Genomic DNA, 25,758 nt, shown 5'->3' with positions numbered 1-25,758 from the left:
ATGTATTTTTCGGTAATCATCGATTAAAGTATCTACTGTATAATACACGAAAACATTTTTGGATACCTGGTTTACTTTTTGAAATAGAAATGTTTGAATTTGATGGAATACTTTTGCAATTTCAAGTTATCTGTGACCAGATTAAAAAATTCGTGGAACATTAATTTTGAAAGAAATTTTACCGAAATTTTCTGAAATTATTAATTTAAGTATGTACTTTTAAGTAGAACTAATCGCTTCTAGAAATCTGTTTTAATTTTTGAGATAGAATCGGTTGAATTCGATCCGAAACAGCATACATTTATGTAATAATTTTTTGTGGTTAAATCAAAAAATTAGTGGAAAATCTATTTTCTGAGAAATGTTAATGAATTTTTCGGTAATCATTGATTAAAGTATCTATTTTATAATGGACGAAACCATTTTTGGATATCTGGTTTACTTTTTGAGATAGAAATGTTTGAATTTGATCGAAATTTTTTGCAATTTCATGTTTTCTGTGATAAAATTTAAAAATTCGTGGAAAATCTATTTTTTGAGAAAAGTTAATGTACTTTTCGGTAATCATCGATTAAAGTATCTACTTTATAATGCACGAAACCATTTTTGGATATCTGGTTTAGTTTCTGTGATAGAAATGTTTGAATGTGATCGAAATCTTTTGAAATTTCAAATTTTCTGTAACTAGATTAAAAAATCTCACTATTAAGGTTTTCTCTATTAAAGAGATTGAATTCTTTGAATACTACTAAAATTTGTTGAATTCATCGTTAAACCTGAAAATAAATTGATAGGAATAAATGAAAATCAAGGGTATAACCAGACCCTTGTTTTTGGTGCTAGATAGTGCTCCTAGTGTTCAGAAAGAAAATAAGGTAGGACAATTTCATCCTGTCTTTCCTTTGTGCTCATCATCCGTTGTTTTGTATGTAACGAATAGTCTGTACTTCGATGTATTTTATTCACTTCGTTAGCATTAAACTTTTACGTTTATTTAACACACTTTTCCGTATTTGATACTCGTTGCCCATCTTCTCTTTCCTTTTCTCTTCCTCTCTCATTGATGACGTAACCTTACATATCTTGAATGGCTTTATGCATCGCTAAAACATAAAGGAGAAACATAATCAGGGTTGCAATATCAAATGGTTTACCATATCAAAGGCCTATTAGAAGGAATCACCTCTGCTATATGCTCCATAATATCGTCTGTAATTTCCAACATTGCGGTTCAACACCTTATTGATTACCTGGAAAGGTATCATATAGATGAGTAAACAAGCTACTTAAGATTTTATTTTAATTTACCACACGGCGTGTTATCAACTATTAAACCAATTAAGGTTAAATACTTAAATACTTTTCAGAGAATTACTTTCTCAGTGTTATTAATAATTAAAAATTTGTTTTTAATAAAAATTTATGATAGAGCATCAAATCATCCTAATATTCAATTTTACTAATTACCTTGGATAAATGTAACTCGATTTCATCAAAACCAGAATTTCTTATGTAAATTTACGTTCAGCTTCGGGAATAATAGTTCGTCTCTTTACTTCTATAAGAAAGTAAGGAACGAGGTTTGAAATCCTCGGCGGATCTTGAATTACTTAATGGCTGCCCATATCTTTTGTGAAGTCAACGGATTCCATTCAATCCTGCATTTCAGTTATAAGATATTTTATCTATTTCAACTCAGCACAATGCCGGTGTATTGTTGGTAAGTTTTATAAATCGCAAAAAAGAAAAACGTTCAAGTTACAAAATGTTAACATAAAAAAAGAATGATGCAGTGTCAGGAACGTAATACTTTAACTTCACTAACGAGCTCCAACTTCCAACGAAGCGTCATTGATTTTTGTTAATTTATTCCTCCACCAGAGACTGAAACGAAAAATTAAATAAAAAAAATTTGAACATAGAAAAAGAAGTTAACCCAGAAACTTCGTTTAAACGAAATAAATTCAAAAAAATATGTAGTAATAGATAAAAATTTGTGTTTTATAATAAAGTTTAAATCAATAGATAATATCAATAAAGTCCCATTAGTTAACGAAAGAAACCATTAAAACTAAATGATGTGCCGGAGAAAAAGTACTAGAAAAGGAGTTAACCACCACTATTGATTTTAGTAATTCTCTCAGGATAACTGTATTATCGTTGCCCCACATGGAATTAAGTTAATCGAAACTACTTTTACGTCGACTCTTTGTTTCAGATAAACGTGCACCTGCGGTTTTAGGACGACGATTCAACCCCAACCAATCACGTAAGAATTCCTTTTATATAATAGCTTATCCAACAAAAATAGAATCAATATTAGAAAAAAATAATAATTGATGTTTCATAACGTTTTGAGTAAGGAAAGTGTTAGTGGAATTAACTTGTTTGTCAGTGTCGCTCGTTAGCGAGTTACGACATTATTACTTTTTACGTTAAAATCTACTACAAACGTTGGTTGTAGGCGAAAAGGTCGACGGTTTGCCATCGTTAATGACTTTCAGGAACGGAATGTGTAGGAATAAAATGAGTTTACACCCCGGGGAAAGTCATATAAAGCTTAACCGACAGTGCTATAAACTTTTAAGTGCTGTTCTCCAACCCTGCCATTTCGATTGACGTAGCTTTCACTGTGTTAAAATCAACAAGGCAGAATTAATTAAAATATCAAAGAAATCGTAAAATTACATCGCGAGAGCTTTGTTTAAATGGAATCCGTCAAGCAAGTAAATTAAGTTATTTCAGAGTGAACTGATTACGATTTTGGTCCACAACGAAGCATCGGAATAATAGAATTTCGAACGCTGGCGGTGAACTAATTGAAGTAATTACTTTAAGCATGCGATTCGAACGTAAATACTCGACTGAAACGGATTGCATGTTGACCATTTACGCGATTTCCACGTAATGGATTCGCGTTTAAAGTTTTCTTTAGCAACGCAAAAATGGAAGGGTGACTAATTGAAAATAATGAAGTGTTTCGAGGATAATTAATAATTAAAATTTATTGCAACAACTTTATTACATCCTCAATTATAATCAAATTAACTGACAGGAAAATATTAGTTACAAAATACAAAAATTTTTACATTATAACCACGTGATTTTAAAAATTTTATACATTGAATTAGATATTATTAATCATCATACAATTAATAAGTTATTTAATTATTAATCTAATTTTGTTTTAACCCAGATATTCCTAAATTAAAACCACTTTACAAGTCATAATAACTTTATTGAAAACTTATTTAAAGAAGCAAAACAAAGTCTTACAAACAAACCATGACAATTTGTTTTCTTTTAAATTGTAAATTCGGGCCGTCCTACATGTAGGACATTCGGCACATGAATATCTATAAACGTAAAATTATTTATTAGTGTGATACTGAACAAAACACTTCTTGTGTACACCAATGTCACATTTTGCGCATCTCGTTGTAGTTTTTTGATGGCAATGAGCACACCTAGTTTGTTTTTCTTGGGGCATAACTAAATGATCTATTCGGTCGAACCGTATATCTATTTCGTGGGACCTACTGGTATGTCCTTTTTGATATGACGATGTTTTTTTATTCTGAACCAACAGCATTACAGCAATTCTCCTTCTAAAACTAAGTTGATCTAATTCTCCTCCATTCTTGCGATGCAAATGCCATGCGTTTTGAATTGCCATGTCAATACAGTGAGATATCAAAGGAAAATACCATTTTTTTCCTCTGATCGAAATTCGATATAAGCTGATATTTTGGTCAGAACGGTCGACACCTCCCATATTTGTATTGTACATCTGTATAAGATGCGGCTGCTGTACCTGAATATTCTTCTTTTCTTTTTGCGAATAACGTGTGACCGAGTGAATTGGGGCAACTCCAGAAAAATTGGAACAAACAGAAACTACACTATTATCGTACCACTTTACTGCAATTATATTCTGTTCTACAATTTTTGCATAATCATAACTTCCTCTGCGCTGCTTCTTTATGAGTTTTGAATTTATAAGAGAAATGTCTTTTAGCCTGTTTTCTCTAACCGTACCAGTAGCATAAAAATTCCAGTCAGTTAGTTTTTCGATCAACGGAATTGACGTAAAAAAGTTATCAAAAAAGAGATGAAATTTTTTATCTGGCCATTCCTTACGTAAAGCTTGCGCATATTCTAAGACTACTCCAGCACCAACTCCCAATTCAGAAAAGTTTTCACTTATATTTGTAGAGGCTCCTTGATAAGGTTCGAACCAATTCAAGTAACCTAACCTGGTACTTCCTACCCATAACTTATATCCATAGCGCATGGGTTTTCCTCGAATATACTGCTTACAGCTATGACGTCCATAATACGGAACCATAGCTTCATCAACTGAGTGCATTTCTTCAAGCGAGGAATTCTCCATGAATTTTTTATTCAACAGTGTGAAAAGCGGCCTTAGTTTAGCGAATTTGTCACCCTGGTCCAACTGCTGATAATCACAGACGTGAAGATTAGAAAACAAATACTCAAACCGGTCCCTTGTAATTGCTTCTGTAATCACGACGTTATGGCAATCTTTTTCACGTTCCCAGAACATCCTCCGTCTCGGTACTTGCATATATCCACTAAGTATCAAAACGCCTATAAAAGCGTTTACTTCCTGCTTTTCTATTTTTTTGTTGTGCGTACTTATTACTCTGATTCAAAATCAATTCTATTACTTCTTCGTCAAAAAATTTTGAGAAAAGCTCTAAGGTGTTTTCTGTGATCGCCGAATTCGTAGGACTATCAAAGTCGGTGGGCGGTAATTTCAAATCTTCTTTTATCCAACTGTAGTGCATCTATCTCTTTTTAGTTTTTACTTTCTGTTTGTTTCTTGCTGCCGTGTTTTGTGATTGTAACTCTGATAGAGGTATATTGTCATCTGATGAAAAATCACTGTCGTAGTTACTTTCAATTACGATTTCCACCGGCGCTTGTAACTGTGATGCCGGTAGGTTATTCACTGTAAGATCATTTTCTGCTCCAGAATCTTCATCTGTCAGGTCGGCTGCAGCGTTTACAGGAGGAAATATAGTTATTTCATCAACCTGGCTGACAATGTCGTCATTGTCCTCAAGCATAGCAAGGGCTTCATGAAGCGAAAACCTCCTGTAATTAGATGAACGTGATAGTCGTTTATTATTCTAATGTCCTATATATAGTACACCCGTCTTTCACCCCCTAATTTATACTCTAATTTACTGAATAATGCAAAACTTTTAAATAATACTAATTATACAACTATTTATTGTTACTGTAATCAAAGAATCATAATATTATTCTAATTTCTATAATTGAAAATTACCTTATCTTTCAAAGCGAACCGGGCAATAATCCATTTCCAACTTATCTTGACTTTCGGATGCACTTAAAAGAAAATCTAAAGAAAACACCTAAACTGCAAGTTATCACTCTCACTGCTACATCTAATGAATGCACGACTTCATGTGACGTGCGCATTTCCAGGCGCTCATAACCTTGCAAGTTTCAACAGGAATTGACCGTCCTAAATGTAGTACATTAGGCATATCTGGGTTAAGATATAACTCATTTAAAATATTTCATAAAGATATCTTAATTAACACTGGACTTATTTCGATTTCGGTGGAGGCAGTATATCATAATGTTGTCAAGCAATTAATTATTGTAAACAGCGAAGTTCGAATTTAGATTGTAGCCGAGGTTACTTGCGACCGAGGCTTATAAATCGGCTGGAAGCGACGTGGGATTTATTATTATAACCGGTGAAGGTAGTACATCATAAACTAGTCAAAGAAATAATTTTGTACACCGCGAAGCTTTGATTTCGGATTGTAGCCGAGGTCGCTTGCGGCCTAGGCACTATAATCAAGACACTTAAAAAAAATTAATCGAAATAGCATCGTAAACTTGTCATACCAATAATCATTGTACACACTGAAGTTTCGTATTTCAATTGCAGACGAGGTATTTGAAACAAAACGTAACTGAGGTAGCGCCTCGGCCGCTAGTGATCTCTTCATTACTGAAATCGGTGGAGATAGTGCATCATGAACATGTCATACAAAAAACTTTGTACACGGCGAAGCTTTGATTGAAACAGATTGTAACTGAGGTTGCTTGCGACTGAGGTACTACAACCATGATGCTTAAAAAAATTTATCGAGGTCGCGAGATTCATAGAAATAAAACGTGATCGATGTAGCTAAATTCGAAAGATTCATGAATTTTAGTTAATACTCATCTGATCGGAATTAAATTCTGATTAACTAGCCTTTCTATTGAGGCATCTGTCATCAAAATATTTCAAATAATCTTTCAATTACTAATACTTTAAGCTTATATCTTCATCAACATTTTTTGATTTACTTGTTAGTTATCGAAAAAGCTCATGTTTATTAGTCGTTCATATAGTGACAGAAGAGTTGTATCAGATTGCGAAGTAATGTTGAGGTAAGTTAAGGATTACTGAGAGGTGTGGGAAACTAATAATGATCATTCACTGTAAATGGAAGCGTTTTGGCAACCGACTTGACTACCTCATTTTTTCAATTCTAAGGAGTCATGCAAAGTATCGTGCTCTAATCCAGCAGAATGTAGATTGTGTAGAAATGGATGCCCTTCCTTACAATCAGATACAGTTTGACAGAATTGAGGTTGAGGAGGCCCTGATGGGCGTCAGAGTTACAGACAGTATTGGTACTGATGGTATTCTATTATTAATATTTTATTTAATGCTTCATTAATAATGGATGTCTTTCCTTCATTGTGGAAGCGGGCTTTTGTTCTTCCCATTTTTAAATCTGGGGACTGTGGTGTTATATCTGATTACTGCCCCATATCTATTTTGCCAGCATTTGGGAACGTGTATGAGAAAGTAGTTCATGCACATCTATTATTTGCCCTTAAGTCTAAAATCAATTGTAGACAACATCGTTTTTTTTGCTGGTCGCTCGGTTGACAGTAACTTGCTTGAATATACCCAGTATATCTTATCTACTCTGGATGATTCTTGTCAAGTGGATTCAGTTTATACGGATTTTAGTAGAGGTTTCGATCGGGTGGATCACAACTTACTTCTGTTTAAACTAAAGAACTTTTGCAATTGCTTGCTTCCTATCTGAAGGAGAGATGCCAGATTGTTTCGGTTAATGATTTTTTTTTAATCCTGTGTCGGTTCCTTCTGGTGTTCCACAGGGTAGCCATCTGGGCCCTTTACTGTTTAATATTTATGTTAACGACATATTTAACGTCGTTAATTATGCCCAATGTTTAATGCATGCTGACGATTTAAAACTCTTTCTCCGTATCTCCTCACCTCTTGATTGTTCTAGACTGCAATCTGAATTAAACAATCCAAATTTTATTCCTTGCATATTTCTGAATATCCACCGATACCTTCTAGTATCTGTGGTAGACCATGGCAAACCTATTTAAACAAGCTAATATTGATATCTGCTAATATGCTTTTCTTTTTATTGTTGTCGGGCTTAGGAGAGTGGTCCCTCTCGTCATCTCGATCTATGAGATCTATTGTAACTTACGCCCTCCAAAGGTTTAGGGCACATCTAATTTATTTATGTCTTTATGTCAGTAGGTACCAGGCAAACCTTTCCGAAAATGTTGTGTCTAGGCTACCTCTGGCGACGCAGTCGACAAGTTGACAAGTTTGATTCAACTTGTCCAATGATGAAGAGATGGTATTTTAGAGGCGTATGGTAGGCCAGGATACTTAAGAGCGACCTGAGGTCCTTATTGCTAAGGCATAAAACGTCTTCGGTTTTTTTTTGCGACGAAGTTGTCATACTCTTCGCCTGTCTGTGTCCTAGTAGTTCTTTCCAACGCAAGGTTACCTTTAAGTCCTCCCATGTATTAATTACCTGTTTTAAGTGGCGTTTTTGTAGTCCACAGCCGGCTTGGGATCGTCGTTGCCTCTTTGGCCAGCTTGTCCGTCTTTTTATTGTCCAGTATGTCTTTGTGACCGAAAATCCATCATATGGTAACTTCATTAGCCCTGGTAAGTATTCTTAGTTTATCGGTACATTCTTTGATCAGTGTTGAACTTTAGCCTGATAAATGATTGTATCCTGTCTGAGAGATTGTTTTCATTTGAGTTACTCTAATTGGCGTGAGATAAAATTTCAATCCAAGAAATCCCAACCTAAAGTTAATGCTAAAATTTGGTTTTCCATGTGTTTATAGTTTCAGAGAAATAAAATATTTTTTTGGCATTTTTCAAGTTGTCAATGTTGTCCATGGGCGGATGATAATGTTTTAGATATGTATAAGATATCTTCTGTCATGGCGCTAAACTATTGATCTAAGATCTGGAATCATTTAATCACAGGATTGTGTTCTGAAACGATTTTAGTTTTATAAAAAAAATACAAGACAGATTTTTAGAAAGTTTTTAATTCAAATTTAAGTTCAACAACATTTAATACAACTCGAGTTCATTTAGAAGCTCTAGTTAATTATTTTATTACAGAAGATCCAATCCTAATTAAAATAAATTATTCATCTAGAAGTTAAGACTAAACACCACCTTTAATAATTCACAAATACAGACTAAACGTACATTAAACACACTTTGTCCAGGAAACCCTTTTAAAGATCGCAATGGGTAGAACAAAAGCTTCATGGTTTCTCCCACGTTGAAAGCTTTTAATTTAAACTAAACCTGCTCAGATGGAAGTCACTACTTAAAGTTTTCTTGAGCACATCGTAAAACTTCTTATGGTGTTACATTACCTTTTTAGGTTGACATTTCATTATATTATCACTTTTACTAACGTCTTTTAGTACTATTAATTTTATAACAGATTTTTTTCAACACTTCATCGCCATTATTAAAATCAAAGTTTAATTTCGCCATAAACTTTCAACGATCAATATTCGAATCGAGCCGTAATCTTGCATGTCTTGACCTCCATAACTGCAGATTGGATCACACTTTATGGGTTAATTCTGCTTTTATAACTTTCTGAACGATTTAAGGACATGTTTCCATTATTATTTATTGTTTATTAACGACTGAATACACGATAATAATGTTGCTTAATATAAACCAATCGATTGCTTTTAAAATTCAAAACTTATCTAGTGTTTTGAAAATCAATATAGGGGACAACTGTTGTCAAGCAGAGTTTCCTTCGGGAATCTGTGATGTTTGAGAACGATCGATGATGCTACTACATGCCTACTAAGACAATAAGGGTGTCTCATGGGAAATTCCTATCACACCTTGGCGTTGCTGCCAAGTTATGATTGTCTTGACAGTTTCCGAAGAAGTTACAACATCCTGCCAAGTTAACGCCTATAAAATCTTAATAATTGATTCAACAGTTATAGTAATTTAATTAAGAGTTACTTATAAATTATTCATGAGATCTTAGAGAATATTGTTAATAAATTTATCTCTTCGGGCATTCACCTTATAATCGATTAGTGTGCGGTTATATGCACGAACACGACCTTAAAAACGTAGTACACTAAATTACTTGATATCGGAAACGCATTAAAGAGTATGGTTAAGTTGCCTTAGTTAAACATCTCTCCTGAAGTAAATAATTTATTTTATATTTTTAAAAAATTTAAAAAGAAAGATTAATTTAAGAGTCTCTGGGGCAAAGTTCCAAATATTTTAAGGATCATAACTTACATAGTTTGTAAGAACAAAACTTTTGCATTTATAGTCTTAGTTGGAAGTTGTTCGTTTAATGTTTTTATTTAACCCCGTTGAATATTTAATGAAGTACTTAAAATTTTTTTAGTATACGAGTTTTATAATATTTCGTTATAGATTGCCACTAGATTGGTGCAAAGTTCGTGAGTTTAAGCAAAGATTTCGGTTGTATGAACAGTAGTCACTTTATATGCGAAACGGGCGTTCTTTGCCAAAATTTACGATCATTCCAAACGCCAACCAAGCTATTTTTCATGCTGGGTGTTTCCACAATTCCAAACCGTCCAAATTTAATTCTTTGTACCTTTGTGGATATCATCTAAACCTAGCTTGGCTCTCCCAATCTTACATAAAATGGGTAAGAAAAAAGAATAATAATATAAAGGAAAGAAGTATGTTCCAGAACTTTCACTCAGGTAGATTCTGCTGATATGCTTTTTTTATTACTGCTGGTCTGAGGGGAAAGGTCCTTCTTGTCACGGCGACCTATGAGATCTATTATAACTTATGCCCTTCGGAGGTTTAAGATTAACCTAGGTCCTTGATTAACCTTAGTATTGCTTCAAGGTCTTGTTCCTTCATGAATTTATTTATTTTATTTTATGATTTTATATATTTAATAAAATGTGTAACGGTCAACCCTTCCAAATCCTCAGTGGTTATTTTTAGGCTCAGCAGCTGTGGCGGATGGATAGATGACTTACCTTTGTCAAACAATTTTCATCTGGTACTGCAAGGCGCTAGACAACCAACTTCCTCTGAAACTCGTAATCTTGGTGTTATTATGGACTCTCGTCTAAGATTCAAGAACCACATTAGTAGGCTTGTTAACTCGGCACTCCACTCTGAAGCTACTTTATAACAATCGACATATGCTACACCGTCGACTTAGAGCTCACTTATGTGAAGCATTTGTGCTCTGTGTTCTATTTTGGCGATTCTCTTTATAACTCATACATTAATGCTGATATTCGCCGAATTCAACGGGTTCAAAATGCGTGTCTTCGCTACATACTTAGAATGTATTAGAATGTACGAGAGGATATCGCATACTTTGGGGTAGGTTAGTTGGTTGAGTATATCGCGATGTAGGGAGTTACATTCTGCATGTTTATTTCATAGACTTATTATGCATAATTCTCCTCCTTATCTTTATAATAAAATTACGTTTAGAATCGATGTCCGCAACCATAACATTAGACACAAACATACTTTAACAATACCTATGGACCTATTGGATTGATGATGAAATCGCACGCAACATGACGCTAAGTCAAAAAACCATCATGCAAAAGGCCATAAATATTTTCAATCACATTCAAAATGAAAGAGAAGATACGAGTGAAAATTTTACAGCTAGCAGAGGTTGATTCGATAATTTAAAAAAAAAGAAGCAACCTCTACCAACATTCGAATCACCTAGAAGCAGCGAGTGCAGATACTGCTACCGCTTCAATTTTTCCTACAACGTTAAAAACCATAATTGAAAGAAGAAATTATACAACAGAATTGCTTTTTAACGTAGACCAAACAGGACTTTTTTGGAAGAGAATGCCAAAGCGCACATTTATCGCGAGAAAAAAAGCGACTCTACTTGTGTATCATGCCAAAACCCCAAGGGCCATGAAAGGAGTTTTAAAATCTAGTCTACCCATCATTTGGGAATTCAATAAGACATCTTGTATCACAAAAGACATTTTTCAAAATTGGTTAACTACACATTTTTGTCCATCTGCAAACCGTTACTGTGAACTAAATAATTTTGAATCAAACGCTCTATTACTGCTGAATAACACACCATGTCATCCCATCAACCTATCTTACTTAAACACTTACGTTCCGGTGAAAATAGTTTTCCTACCACCCAACACTACCTCGTTAATTCAGCCAATGGACCAGCTGGACCGGGGAGTTATTACAAATTTTAAGGCACATTATCTTCGTCGTACATTTCAACAACTTATTAATAAAACAGAAGGTGGAGATAATGAAATATAACATCCTGGATGCCATAGGCAATATCGACGACGTTTGGCAAGAATTAATTAAGAAGTGCATGAATGGAGTGTGGAAGAAGATATGGCCGGAGGTATCCTAGGATTATCAACGAGAAGAGTCTATTGTTGGTCAAATTGTCAATCTAGTCGAAACAGTAGGACTAGGACATGTATACGAGCAGGATATTGAGGAGGTACTGCAGGTTTCTGGTGAAGGCCTTGCCAACAACGACCTTCAGGAACTGGCAGAACAAGGAATTGAAGAAGGCGAAAACAGTGATTCTGAAGACGATGAACCAAAAGAAATTAATACAAATTTTCTTAAAAAAGTTTGGAAACGACAACCGAAATAGTAGATCAAATTGTAGCGAATGACCCAAATTTTGACAGGAGTGCAAAGGCAAGAAGAAGGAGTTTTGGATGCGATCGCTTGCTACCGACGTTTGCTTAATGAAAGAGAAGAAAGTGACAAATGACTTTAGACGTTTTCTTCACCAAAATATCAACAATACCAGAATATTTGTGCAAATGTTTGTATTATACAGGGTGATTCACATAAGAACCGACACAGAGCAGGAACACGTAGAGCATAATAAATTAAGATGATTTAACGCAACTTATCTATATACTAAGTTGTGCCCCTGAGGAGTTATAGGCCTTCAAAGTTGGAACTTTAATTTTTAAAACATTGAATATCTTCGTAATGCATTAAGCTAAAAAAACCAAATTTGGTATACTTTATGAGTGTACCGAAAGTATTAACTGGTAGCAAGTTGAGACCAATTGAGGCATTCCAAAGGGTTGATTAAGGGTGATGGTCCCCTAAATTTTGACAGATTTTTTTAACCTGTTGGTGGATTTAATGCATTATTACCTCATTTCATGTGGAATTTAATTCTAAAACTTTTTTTACTCTTATTATTTTTTAAAAAACATTGCCGTTTTCATAAAAAACTCAAATAATTAAAGACACGTATTTCGTTAATGCTACTTAAAATCATCGAAAATTCAGCAGTCGGCTGTGAAATTGTATGTCAAACTTGACAAATAGGTTATAAAACCTTGTTGTCAAATAACTTTATAACCTATTTGTCGAGTTTGACGTACAAGTTCATAGTCGACTACTAAATTTTCGCTTCTTAAGTAAAATTACGAAATAAGTGTCTTTAGTTATTTAAGTTTTTTATGAAAACGACAAAGTTTTTTAACCCTTTGTGTCCCGACGGTACTTTAAAGTACCGGTAATTTTAAACACTCATTTTAAACTGTAGTTATCTATTCGGCGCATTTAGAGCTGTCTGTACTTTCTACTATACAAGTGTATACAAGAAATAATCTGTATAAAAAACGTCGCAATCCGCACTGTAGGATTTTTAGGTACATTTTAAACTTATTCATCCAGATGTGAGGTTAGAAGTTTACTGAAAAGCGGTACTGTTGAATTTTGTTGTTTAAGAAGGTATTTCTTTGATAAATGGTTATTAGGTGTGATTATTATAGATCATTTTAAAAAGAAAACATTGAGCTTAAATTTAAAATAAGTCTCATTCCTTAATTTCAATAAACATAGTTTCTAAGAATTTTTAAGTTAGCATCTTTTTTGACTCTTTTAAATGTAAGTGTTGTTTCAACATTTTTTTTCTTAATATTTTTCCAATCCAACCCAATAATTATTACACATCATTTTAAAGAGAAAGCTTAGAGCTTTAATTTAAAATAAGTTTCATTCCTTAATTTCAATAAATACGGCATACAGGAATTTTTAAATTAGCATATTTTTAATATTTTTAGGTTATTCGAAAATATAAGTTTTGTTTCAAAAATTTTTTTCTCTGTATTTTTCCAATCCAATCCAACAATTATTATACATCATTTTAAAGAGAAAACTTTGAGCTTTAATTTAAAATAAGTTTCATTCCTTAACTTCAATAAATACGGATTCCAGGAATTTTTAAAATAGCATCTTTTTTGACACTCTTAGGTTATACGAAAATGTAAGTTTTATTTCAACTTTTTTTTTCTCTATATTTTTCCAATCCAACCCAGCAATTATTATACATCATTTTAAAGAGAAAGCTTTGAGCTTTGATTTAAAATAAGTTTCATTCCTTAATTTCAATAAATACGGCTTACAGGAATTTTTAAATTAGCATATTTTTAACATTTTTAGGTTATTCGAAAATGTAAGTTTTGTTTCAAAATTTTTTTTCTCTATATTTTTCCAATCCAACCCAACAATTATTATACATCATTTTAAAGAGAAAACTTTGAGCTTTAATTTAAAATAAGTTTCATTCCTTAATTTCAATAAATACGGCTTCCAGGAATTTTTAAATTAGCATCTTTTTTGGCACTCTTAGGTTATACGAAAATGTAAGTTTTGTTTCAACATGTTTTTTGTCAATATTTTTCCAATCCAACCCAACAATTATTATACATCATTTTAAAAAGAAAGCTTCGAGCTTTAATTTAGAATAAGGCTCATTCTTTAATTTCAATAAATACGGCTTCCAGGAATTTTTAAATTAGCATCTTTTTTGACACTTTTAGGTTATACGAAAATGTTAGTTTTAACTCAATACTCTTTTTCTCAATATTTTTTTTATTCAACCCATCGATTGTTATACATCGATTTAAACAGAAAGCTTCAAGCTTCAATTTAAAATAAGTTTTATTTCTTAATTTCAATAAACACGGTTTCCAGGAATTTTTGAATTAGCATCTTTTGTGACACTTAGACTATGCGAAAATAGGGGGATTGCATATTTTGCTAAAATTTTATTCCAAAGGCCTTTACTGAGTGTATTTTGATAGCGTTTTAATTCTGTCTGATTCTGTCACAAAGTTTCAAAATGTTTGACTTCTTTGGACACAAAGGGTTAAAAAATAATAAGAATAAGAAAAGTTTTAGAATTAAATTGCACATGAAATGAAGTAGTAATTTATTAAATCCGCCAAAAGGTTAAAAAAATCTGTCAAAATTTATGCTACCATCACCCTTAATCAACCCTTTGAAATGCCTCAATTGAGTTCAATTTGCTACCAATTAATATCCTTGGTACACTCATAACGTATACCAAATTTGGTTGTTCTAGCTTAATTTATTACGAAGATATTGAACTTTTTAAAAATTTAAGAGTCAACTTTGAAGGCCTATAACTTCTCAGGTGTACAACTTAGTATAGAGGTAAGTTACTTTAAATCATCTTAATTTATTGTCCTCTACATGTCCCTGCTCTGTGTCGGTTGTTATGTGAATCACCCTGTATAAAACATTATAGTTAAGTAGTAGGTGTTCAGCAAATCTTTCCGAGAATTTTGTCAAGTCGCACGGTTTGATCCTCAGCTTGTCAAATGTTGAAGAGGTGGTATTTTATTGATGAGGAAACCTGAGAGCGACCTTAAACCCCCTTCGCCGAGGCATAAAACCTCTTCGCTTTCCTTTTGCGACGAAGTTATCAAACTCCTTCGCCTATCTGTGTTCTGGAAGTTCTTTCCAGCGCTAGGCTACCTTTGAGTCCTCCTATGTGGTAATCACCTGTTTTAGGTGGTTGTTTTATAGTCCACAGCCGGGCTTGTTGTCTCTTTCGCCAGCTTGTTCGCCATTTCATTACCCACAATGTTTTTGTGACGTGGAACTCATCATAGGTAACTTCATTAGCCCTGGCGAGTTTTCTCATATTGTCGGTACATTCTTTGGCCAGTGGGGATTCACACGTGTAGGCCTAAATACCTTTAGGACGGCCCGTAAAGATGTTATCGATGCTCCTTTTCTGTCCCTTCTCAAGAAGTTTATGGCAAATAAAATCTTACCAATTGATTCAACAGTTATAGTAATTTAATTAGAAGTTACTTAGAAGTTACTTCGGCCATTGACCTTATAATCGATAAGTGTGCGTTTATATACACGAATACGACCTTAAAACCGTAGTGTACTTTAATGAACTAAATTACTTGGTATCGGAAACCCATCAAGGACTATGTTTAAGTAAGACAAATCTTTCTTGAAGTAAATAATTTATTTTATATTTTTTAAAATGCTCCATTTTAAAAAGAAAGATTAATTAAAAGTCTCTAGGGCAAAGCTCCAAATATTTTAAGGGTCATAACTTACATAGTTTGTTCTTTGCATTTATAGTTTTAGTTGGAGCTTGTTCGTTTAATAAGTTTTAAAACTTTAGTTTTTAATACTTAAGATTTTTCTTGTGTACAAGTTATGTTACATTTCGTTATAGATTGTCACTCGATTGATGTAAAGTTCGTGAGTTTAAGTAAAGTTTTCAGTTGTATGAATAGTAGACACTTTATATGCGAAACTGGCGTCCTTTGCTGAAATTTACGACCGTTCCAAACGCCACCCAAGCCATTTTTCATGCTGGGTGCAGGTTAAGCGGGTCAACAAGTCGGTGCACCCATTGTGGATCTTTCCTGTTAGTTTGTTTACGAGATTTCCAGAAAATTTATTTAACAAAATTGCCTTTATCATTTTTGTTTTATTTTACAACAATATTTTGGTGCAGTATTGAAATTTTAATATTTCCTCAGGCAATATTTGGGAAACTTACGACAAATAGTAAAGTTTTACGACATGTCGAAGCTCAATTTTTACGAACCCTCATGAATAGTTTAACAAGTAGGAGTTTTGAGAAGCCGATCGAAGAATTGAATTGTCAGGCAGAAATGGATGACAAAGTTTCCGAATTTCTTAATAAAGTTTTGCGGAAGGTAATCAATTTTTATATCGGTATAAAAATGTAACAACCAATTGTTGGGAGCTTTCTAAAGACCGCTTAACGATTTACAGAGACGGCGACGGAGCAATAATTTTTCGTTAATAAAATACAGTGTGTTAATTAATTATCGTATCTAACGTCATCATTGCAAGTATGCAACCAATATCACAGTACTGGTATTGCAAAACGCAAATCGCGTACAAATCGCGTATACTGTGATATTGGTTGCATAGTTGCGATGATGAGATCGAGTACGATAATTAATTAATACACTGTAGATCATTAATGTTGACATACTAAATATATTTAAAATGTCACTTGTTCCGTACGATATCGATAGCAGCGACAGCGAATTTGATAACAATTCTCAATTGAAACTAAAAAAGAAAAAAACATCTCAAACAGTAAGAATAATAATAGAAAATCCTTCAAGTTCCGAGGATGAAGACGATTCGAGTAGACATAGAAATGAAACGAGGAAATCGAATACACGAAACGACTTATTCGCGATCTTACCATCCCCTAAGTCGAAAAGAACCAGTTTGATCCTGCCACGAGTGCTGCAGATGAAAACCGCCGGGTCTCCAATATATCCGGAAAAACCTCCCTCTGCGGACTTTAAAGAAAAACGAGCGAAAAAGAATCGTAAGCGAGCCCCGGACATCCAGGGATATCAAGGCGCGAGCGGGGATTTTCGGAACATCCCGGAGGGGACGTTTTGTCCAGATAATGGTCAGGTCGTGAATTGTGCACCGGACGTCCGAGATCCCGTGGTGTTGAGAAATTCCGATTTCAGGGAACTCTTGAACACCGGGAAGAGCCCAACCGTTCTAATGAACATCGAGGGTGCGGACCTTTTCGAGTACAGGAACCGAGTGAAAGCGCTTACGGATCCGGAACAGGTCGTACAGCTGACTTTAGACCAAGCGGTAAATAGAACGTGTAAAAAGAAAAACCACATTAACTACTTACTGCAAATGGCGAAAACGAACGAGCTGAGTTTAAAGAATAAATGGTCTCTTAATAAATACACCAGGCAACAAACTAAAGCTAAATACGGCTTTTAAGTTGTATGAAATAAATATAAAAAGATTCTGCTACTATACAAATTTTATTAACAACAAATTAACTGATTATTAATTGATTAAAAAGGTACATGTTGAATTACCATGGTGCTTTGTAGTCAGCTGGTAAATTGGCTCTGAAGCATTTGTAGGACAAGAAAGCGGTGTCAGCGGCGGTGGGTCCGGTAACGTCGGCGCATTTAAGAGCAACATCACTGACAACTTTATTATCAGCTAAATCACGTGCAATAACAGCTTTGTCGAAGGTACCATCAGCTTTCAAGGAGCCAGTCTTTTGCCAAACGCAAGCGATGAATTCTTTCAATTTTTGGTCATCAGTAATTGATCCAGCGCGAAGAGCCGTGATCAATTTGGTGTCAACTCCGGTGGATTCAACACATTCTTTTCCATAAGCTTTCAATTGCGCTTTCTTGTCTTCAGAGACAGCCTAAAATTTAAAATTAATGAAATGATAAAATAAAATTTAAATTTAAAATAATTTTACTTACGCTGACTGCTGTAGCAGCAATAACGACGATTGCAAGAACTAAGAATTTCATCTTGGATGGCTGTAGACTTGGTTTCTAAGAAAACTTGGTGTCTGAATTCGATAGTGGACGTGTGGGAGTTTATATAGGAAGCTAAGACGGATATTAGGACAAAGTTCGGAATAAAAAATTGGTGTCGCCACGTTTTATCAGTAAATTCGACTGTATTTTTATCAAACAAATAGGCTGATAGTAATATTTATTGTTACTTATTTATGAAATAAAAAGAAAACGTCTTTGGTGTTAAAAATTTAATTTGAATCAACTAAAATTTTTTTAAAGTCGAGTTATTTAAGGTAACCATAAAATCGTTGAATAAATCCAATTTAAATCATGTTAAAAATTATAATTATTACAAACATTGATTGCAATAAATTATAATAAACTTGGAAAAAAATTATTTCTAAATATAATTTAAAATTAGACCCTAATTAATTTTGATTTACTTATTTTTTATTTTATTTTAAAATTTTTATCTAATAGGATGATGATTTTAAAATAACCTTTAACCCAAGAAACCGAATAAAGAACGCGTCTTTATCGCATTACTAGGTTATAATAAGTTTGTTTTTGATCACTTTTTGACTACTCATCTTCACTGTTTATAAACGTGACTCTAAATAATTTTATTTTTAGAAGATTTTTTATCATTTATTATTTAAATTTCAGGGTTAAATGGAATCTGATTTACATACGAAGGGTTTAGGGTTAATAAAAATCGCAACACTCTAGCGATTCAGTCCTCCAAGGTCATCTGATTAAAAATTAATCGCGATCTTGATTAATATTGCGGGTCGATATTGTAAATATTTACAAAGCTAACGAGTTGCGTGATTTTGAATTCCGATTCTGCAGGGAGTTGTTGATTTGATATCCGGCGAAATGTTTGAGGTTTATAAAAACAGAAATCAAGTAGAGTTATTTTAACTCAGGGGTTTATTCGTTCAATAGAAATGTTTTGCGGGAAAATTAGTTTACTTTGTCAGCATGAATCGTTACCAACTTTAGATATTACAAAAAATTGTAAATTTGAAATCTTCAAATTCCTGGGATTACTTAATTATTTTTAGAGATATCTGAAAATTATTGGAAATCCAAAGAATTAGTTGTAAATCCCTAGGTAACCTTAGAAAACCTTAAAAGTCTTCTAGAAGATTCGAGAAGATTCTAAGAAGAATCTTTAGAGATAAAAGAAAATGGTTATCAATTCTATATATAACCTTAGATATCCTTAGCAATTCACTAATATAGTAATAATACTTCGATATTTTTGATAATCTTCATCAAAATTGTTTCTAGAAATACCTGAAAATCATTAGAAATCAAAAGTAATGGTTGGAAATTCCTAAATAATCTTAGAAAACCTTAAACGGTCTTAAAAGTATAGTCATAAATAGAAAGCGGAAATCGTTAAAAACGTTTAGAAATTGTTGGAAATCTCCAGAAATTCTCGGAAAACCATAGAAATTCTCTTAAAATCTTTGGAGATAACAGAAAACGTTTATCAACTCTATATATAACCTTAGATGTCCTTAACAATTCACTAATAATACTTCGATAGTTTTGACAATCTTCATGAAATTCCTGAAATTATTAGTTGTTTCTAAACTCATTAGAAATCAAAAGAACTGATTGGAAATTCCTAGATAATCTTAGAAAACCTTAGAAGGTGTTCAAAATATAAATAGAAAGCGGAAATCGTTAGGAACCTTTAGAAATTGTTAGAAATCTTTAGACGTTTTCGAGAAACGATAGAAATTTTCTTGGAATCTTTAGAAATAAGAGATAATGTTATTTCTTTGAATTTCGTCAATAATACTTTGAAATTCTTGAAAATCTTAAAATTCCTGGAAGTACTTCATTATTTCTAAAAACACCTGAAAATCATTAGAAATCAAAAGAAATGGTTGGAAATTCCTAAATCATCTTAGAAAACCTTAAACGGTCTTAAAAGTATAGTCATAAATAGAAAGCGGAAATCGTTAAAAACGTTTAGAAATTGTTGGAAATCTCCAGAAATTCTCGGAAAACCATAGAAATTCTCTTAAAATCTTTGGAGACAACAGAAAACGTTTATCAACTCAATATATAACCTTAGATGTCCTTAGCAATTCACTAATAATACTTCGATAGTTTTGACAATCTTCATGAAATTCCTGGAATTATTAATTGTTTCTAAAATCATTAGAAATCAAAAGAAATGATTGGAAATTCCTAGATAATCTTAGAAAACCTTAGAAGGTGTTCAAAATATAAATATAAAGCGGAAATCGTTAGGAACCTTTAGAAATTGTTAGAAATCTTTAGACGTTTTCGAGAAACGATAGAAATTTTCTTGGATTCTTTAGAAATAACACATAATGTAATTTCTTTGAATTTCGTCAATAATACTTTGAAATTCTTGAAAATCTTCTTAAAATTCCTGGAAATACTTCATTATTTCTAAAAACACCTGAAAATCATTAGAAATCAAAAGAAATGGTTGGAAATTCCTAAATCATCTTAGAAAACCTTAAACGGTCTTAAAAGTATAGTCATAAATAGAAAGCGGAAATCGTTAAAAACGTTTAGAAATTGTTGGAAATCTCCAGAAATTCTCGGAAAACCATAGATATTCTCTTAAAATCTTTGGAGACAACAGAAAACGTTTATCAACTCTATATATAACCTTAGATGTCCTTAGCAATTCACTAATAATACTTCGATAGTTTTGACAATCTTCATGAAATTCCTGGAATTATTAATTGTTTCTAAAATCATTATAAATCAAAAGAAATGATTGGAAATTCCTAGATAATCTTAGAAAACCTTAGAAGGTGTTCAAAATATAAATAGAAAGCGGAAATCGTTAGGAATCTTTAGAAATTGTTAGAAATCTTTAGACGTTTTCGAGAAACGATAGAAATTTTCTTGGAATCTTTAGAAATAACACATAATGTTATTGCTTTGAATTTCGTCAATAATACTTTGAAATTCTTGAAAATCTTCTTAAAATTCCTGGAAATACTTCATTATTTCTAAAAACACCTGAAAATCATTAGAAATTAAAAGAAATGGTAGGAAATCCCTAGATAACCTTAGAATACCTCAGGAAATACATCCAAAGCGAAAATCGTTAAGAAGCTATAGATATTGTTGTAAATCTTTAGAAATTCTTGGGAAATCATAAAAATTTTCTTGGAATCTTTAGAAATAACAGAAAATGTTCATTAATTCTATATATCGTTAGATATCTTTGGCAATTTCCCTATAATACTTTGAAACTTTTGACAATCTTCTTGAAAATCCTGGTATTACTCAATTATTATTAGAAATACCTGAAAATCATTAGAATTAAAAGTAATGGTTGGATATCCCTAGATAACCTTAGAAAACTTTAGAAGGTCTTTAGAATATCGTTATAAATAGAAAGGGGAAATCGTTAGGAACCTTTAGATATTCTTGGAAATCTTTAGACATTTTCTGGGAATCTTTAAAAATAACAGATAATGTTATTTCTTTGAATTTCGTCAATAATACTTTGAAATTCTTGAAAATCTTCTTTAAATTCCTGGAAGTACTTCATTATTTCTAAAAATACCTGAAAATCATTAGAAATCAAAAGAAATGGTAGGAAATCCCTAGATAACCTTAGAATACCTCAGAAAATATATCCAAAGCGAAAATCGTTAAGAAGCTATAGATATTACTGTAAATCTTTAGAAATTCTTGGAAAATCATAAAAATGTTCTTGGAATCTTTAGAAATAACAGAAAATGTTCATCAATTCTATATATCCCTAGATATCCTTAGCAATTCCCCTATAATACTTTGAAACTTTTAAAAAACTTCTTAAAAATCCTGGTATTACTCAATTATTACTAGAAATACCTGAAAAATCATTAGAATTAAAAGTAATGGTTGGATATCCCTAGATAACCTTAGAAAACTTTAGAAGGTCTTGAGAATATCGTCATAAATAGAAGCGGAAATCGTTAGAAACCTTTAGATATTATTGGAAATCTTTAGACATTATCGCGAAACCATAGAAATTTTCTTGGAATCTTTAGAAATAATCGAAAATTTTCATCAATTCTATATATCCCTAGATATCCTTAGCAATTCCCCTATAATACATTAAATCTTTTGAAAATCTTCTTGAAAATCCTGGTATTACTCAATTATTACTGGAAATACCTGAAAATCATTAGAAATCAAAGTAATGGTTGGATATCTCTAGATAACCTTAGAAAACCGTAGAAGGTCTTGAAAATATAATCATGAATGGAAATGGGAAATCGTTAGGAATCTTTAGGTATTGTTGGAAATCTTTAGAAATTTTCTTGGAATCTTTAGAAATTTTCTTGGAATCTTTAGAAATAACAGATAATGTTATTTTTTTGAATTTCGTCAATAATACTTTGAAATTCTTGAAAATCTTCTTAAAATTCCTGGATGTACATCATTATTTTTAAAAATACCTGAAAATCATTAGAAAGCAAAACAAATTTGGTGAACATTCCTAGATAACCTTAGAAGGTGTTGAAAATATAGTCAAAAATCGAAAGAGAAAATCGTTAAATAGCTTAAGATATTGTTAGAAATCTTTAGAAACTGTCGGGAAACCATAAAAATTTTCTTGGAATCTTTAAAAATTTCAGAAAATGTTTATCAATTCAATAATAACCTTAGATATCCTTACCGATTCACTAATAATACTACGAAATTTTTTAAATTCTTCTGTAATCTGTGGAACTGTTGAGTTGTTTCTAGAAATACTAAAACATACTAGAAAATATAGAAATCCATGGGAATTGGGAGGAAATCCTTTGACATTTTGATATACTTAAATATTTCTAGAAATTCTTAAATATTTCCAAATATTTGGCATTTCCGATACTGTCGTGGTTTGTGTTCTGACTTTTTCTTTCAGCTTTTTATTGCTAATAATATTTATATAGATATTGTACGATTGTAAACTGCTAGTTCACACCTTCTTGGTTCTTTGCCCATTCTTAGGAACTGCATTTTCTGTAATGAGATTTCCATATTCTCAAACCTTGCAACAGTACTTCATTATTTCTAGAAATACCTAAATATCATTAGAAATCAAAAGCAATGGTAGGAAATCCCTAGATAACCTTAGAATACCTCAGGAAATACATCCAAAGCGAAAATGGTTAAGAAGCTATAGATATAGTTGGAAATCTTTAGAAATTCTCGGGAAATCATAAAAATTTTCTTGAAATCTTTAGAAATAATCGAAAATTTTCATCAATCCTATATATCCCTAGATATCCTTAGCAATTCCCCTATAATACTTTGAAACTTTTGACAATCTTCTTGAAAATCCTGGTATTACTCAATTATTACTAGAAATACATGAAAATCATTAAAATTAAAAGTAATGGTTGGATATCCCTAGATAACCTTAGAAAACTTTAGAAGGTCTTGAGAATATAGTCATGAATAGAAAGGGGAAATCATTAGGAACCTTTAGATATTCTTGGAAATCTTTAGAAATTTTCTTGGAATCTTTAGAAATAACAGATAATGTTATTTCTTTGAATTTCGTCAATAATACTTTGAAATTCTTGAAAATCTTCTTTAAATTCCTGGAAATACTTCATTATTTCTAAAAATACCTGAAAATCATTAGAAATCAAAAGAAATGGTAGGAAATCCCTAGATAACCTTAGAATACCTCAGAAAATATATCCAAAGCGAAAATCGGTAAGAAGCTATAGATATTACTGTAAATCTTTAGAAATTCTTGGTAAATCATAAAAATGTTCTTGGAATCTTTAGAAATAACAAAAAATGTTCATCAATTCTATATATCCCCAGGTATCCTTAGCAATTCCCCTATAACACATTAAAACTTTTGAAAATCTTCTTGAAAATCCTGGTATTACTCAATTATTACTAGAAATACCTGAAAATCATTAGAAATCAAAGTAATGGTTGGATATCTCTAGATAACCTTAGAAAACCGTAGAAGGTCTTGAAAATATAATCATGAATGGAAATGGGAAATCGTTAGGAATCTTTAGGTATTGTTGGAAATCTTTAGAAATTTTCTTGGAATCTTTAGAAATTTTCTTGGAATCTTTAGAAATAACAGATAATGTTATTTTTTTGAATTTCATCAATAATACTTTGAAATTCTTGAAAATCTTCTTAAAATTCCTGGATGTACATCATTATTCTTAAAAATACCTGAAAATCATTAGAAAGCAAAACAAATTTGGTGAACATTCCTAGATAACCTTAGAAGGTGTTGAAAATATAGTCAAAAATCGAAAGAGAAAATCGTTAAATAGCTTAAGATATTGTTAGAAATCTTTAGAAACTGTCGGGAAACCATAAAAATTTTCTTGGAATCTTTAAAAATTTCAGAAAATGTTTATCAATTCAATAATAACCTTAGATATCCTTACCGATTCACTAATAATACTACGAAATTTTTTAAATTCTTCTGTAATCTGTGGAACTGTTGAGTTGTTTCTAGAAATACTAAAACATACTAGAAAATATAGAAATCTATGGGAATTGGGAGGAAATCCTTTGACATTTTGATATACTTAAATATTTCTAGAAATTCTTAAATATTTCCAAATATTTGGCATTTCCGATACTGTCGTGGTTTGTGTTCTGACTTTTTCTTTCAGCTTTTTATTGCTAATAATATTTATATAGATATTGTACGATTGTAAACTGCTAGTTCACACCTTCTTGGTTCTTTGGCCATTCTTAGGGACAGCATTTTCTGTAATGAGATTTCCATATTCTCAAACCTTGCAACATTCTCAAATTTAAACAACTTTCTTTGGAGGCTATCTTCGTCTTCAGAAATTAAGACTGCATTATCTGCGAAGCATATGATTCTATCTCCATGTCTCACTTCATTTGCAATTGGTATACCTTTGGAAGTCTTTCCCCGTTGTCATTTAAAAACAATTCAAATCATGTACCTGGATATACTGAGGTATACTTCGCATTTCTGGATATCGATATCTGTATAATGTATAATGAGGGAGACTAGAGAAAAGAAACCGATAACAACTGGAAAGACAAAAAGGAATTTGGTAACAGCAAAAAGGAAGTGATCCGAATTTTAGAAACAGAAAATAACGACTTTCCAGAAATGGGAATTCTGGGGAGAGATTGCTAAGGAAAAAAAGATGAAACCATTTGGACAAAGGTTGGTTATAGGAGAAAGGAGTTGATGAGATTGGAAATATAAGAAAAAACTGGTAACAAAAAAACGATACTTGACTTAACAGAAATCGGGAACATTAGAAGAAAATTGAATAGTAACTAGGAAGGCAAGAAAAACAATAGACAGATAAGACGTACTGTTAATAGCAGGAAGACATTAAACAAAGATTGGAAATACAAGAAAGAGACTGATAAAAGAAACAAGAAATTATTTGGAAAGAGGTTGGTCATAGGAGAAAGGGGTTGAAGAGATTGGAAATACAAGAAAAAGACTGTTAACGAAACTGATCAGAAACTTGAAATAGAAAAAGAGATTGCACAAAGAATGGGAATATTAGAAGAAAATTGAAAAATTACTACAAAGACAAGAAAGAGAATAGGCAGAGAAGAGGAAACCTGTTAATAGCAGGAACATATTGAACAAAGATAGGCAATACAAGAAAACTACTGATAACAGAATGAAGAAATTAATTAGAGACTAGAAATAGAAAAGAGACTGAACACAGAGAGAGAAAGAGAGAGAACACTGGACAGGCGGGG

At 32.2% G+C, this 25,758-nt stretch overlaps 2 protein-coding genes across 5 annotated transcripts in view; one reads left to right on the top strand and one right to left on the bottom strand.

Annotated features, from left to right (window-relative positions):
* The window catches only part of LOC111423611 (Calbindin 53E), a 145,091-nt gene that overhangs the window by 11,347 nt on the left and 107,986 nt on the right, over positions 1-25,758 (top strand). For 2 of the 4 annotated variants that reach the window (XM_023056991.2, XM_023056912.2), the window contains exon 2: positions 2,219-2,269. The exons of the other annotated variants lie outside the window; for them this stretch is intronic. The gene's annotated coding sequence lies outside the window, so the exon portion shown is untranslated. The remainder of the gene's footprint in view (positions 1-2,218; positions 2,270-25,758) is intronic. 4 annotated transcript variants of the gene reach the window in all.
* LOC111425357 (uncharacterized) lies at positions 17,499-18,063 on the bottom strand. The gene is made up of 2 exons (XM_023059375.2): positions 17,980-18,063; positions 17,499-17,918 (listed from the first exon to the last, which is right to left on the bottom strand). The coding sequence occupies exons 1-2, from the start codon at positions 18,028-18,030 to the stop codon at positions 17,571-17,573; spliced, it is 399 nt and encodes a 132-aa protein (XP_022915143.2). The 5' UTR covers positions 18,031-18,063; the 3' UTR covers positions 17,499-17,570.

Source organism: Onthophagus taurus, chromosome 7 (assembly GCF_036711975.1).
Source record: "Onthophagus taurus isolate NC chromosome 7, IU_Otau_3.0, whole genome shotgun sequence".
Classification (NCBI taxonomy): Eukaryota; Metazoa; Arthropoda; class Insecta; order Coleoptera; family Scarabaeidae; genus Onthophagus; species Onthophagus taurus.
The sequence above is the reverse complement of the archived record's forward strand: the minus strand, read 5'-3'. Positions and strand labels throughout refer to the sequence as shown.

What these genes read in the sequence shown, in the direction of transcription:
- LOC111425357 (XM_023059375.2), bottom strand. Translation starts at nt 18,030, where the DNA reads ATGAAATTCTTAGTTCTTGCAATCGTCGTTATTGCTGCTACAGCAGTC. An exon ending in TTGCTGCTACAGCAGTCAGC is followed by an intron (nt 17,919 to 17,979) that starts GTAAGTAAAATT and finishes TTTAAATTTTAG; the next exon opens with GCTGTCTCTGAAGACAAGAA.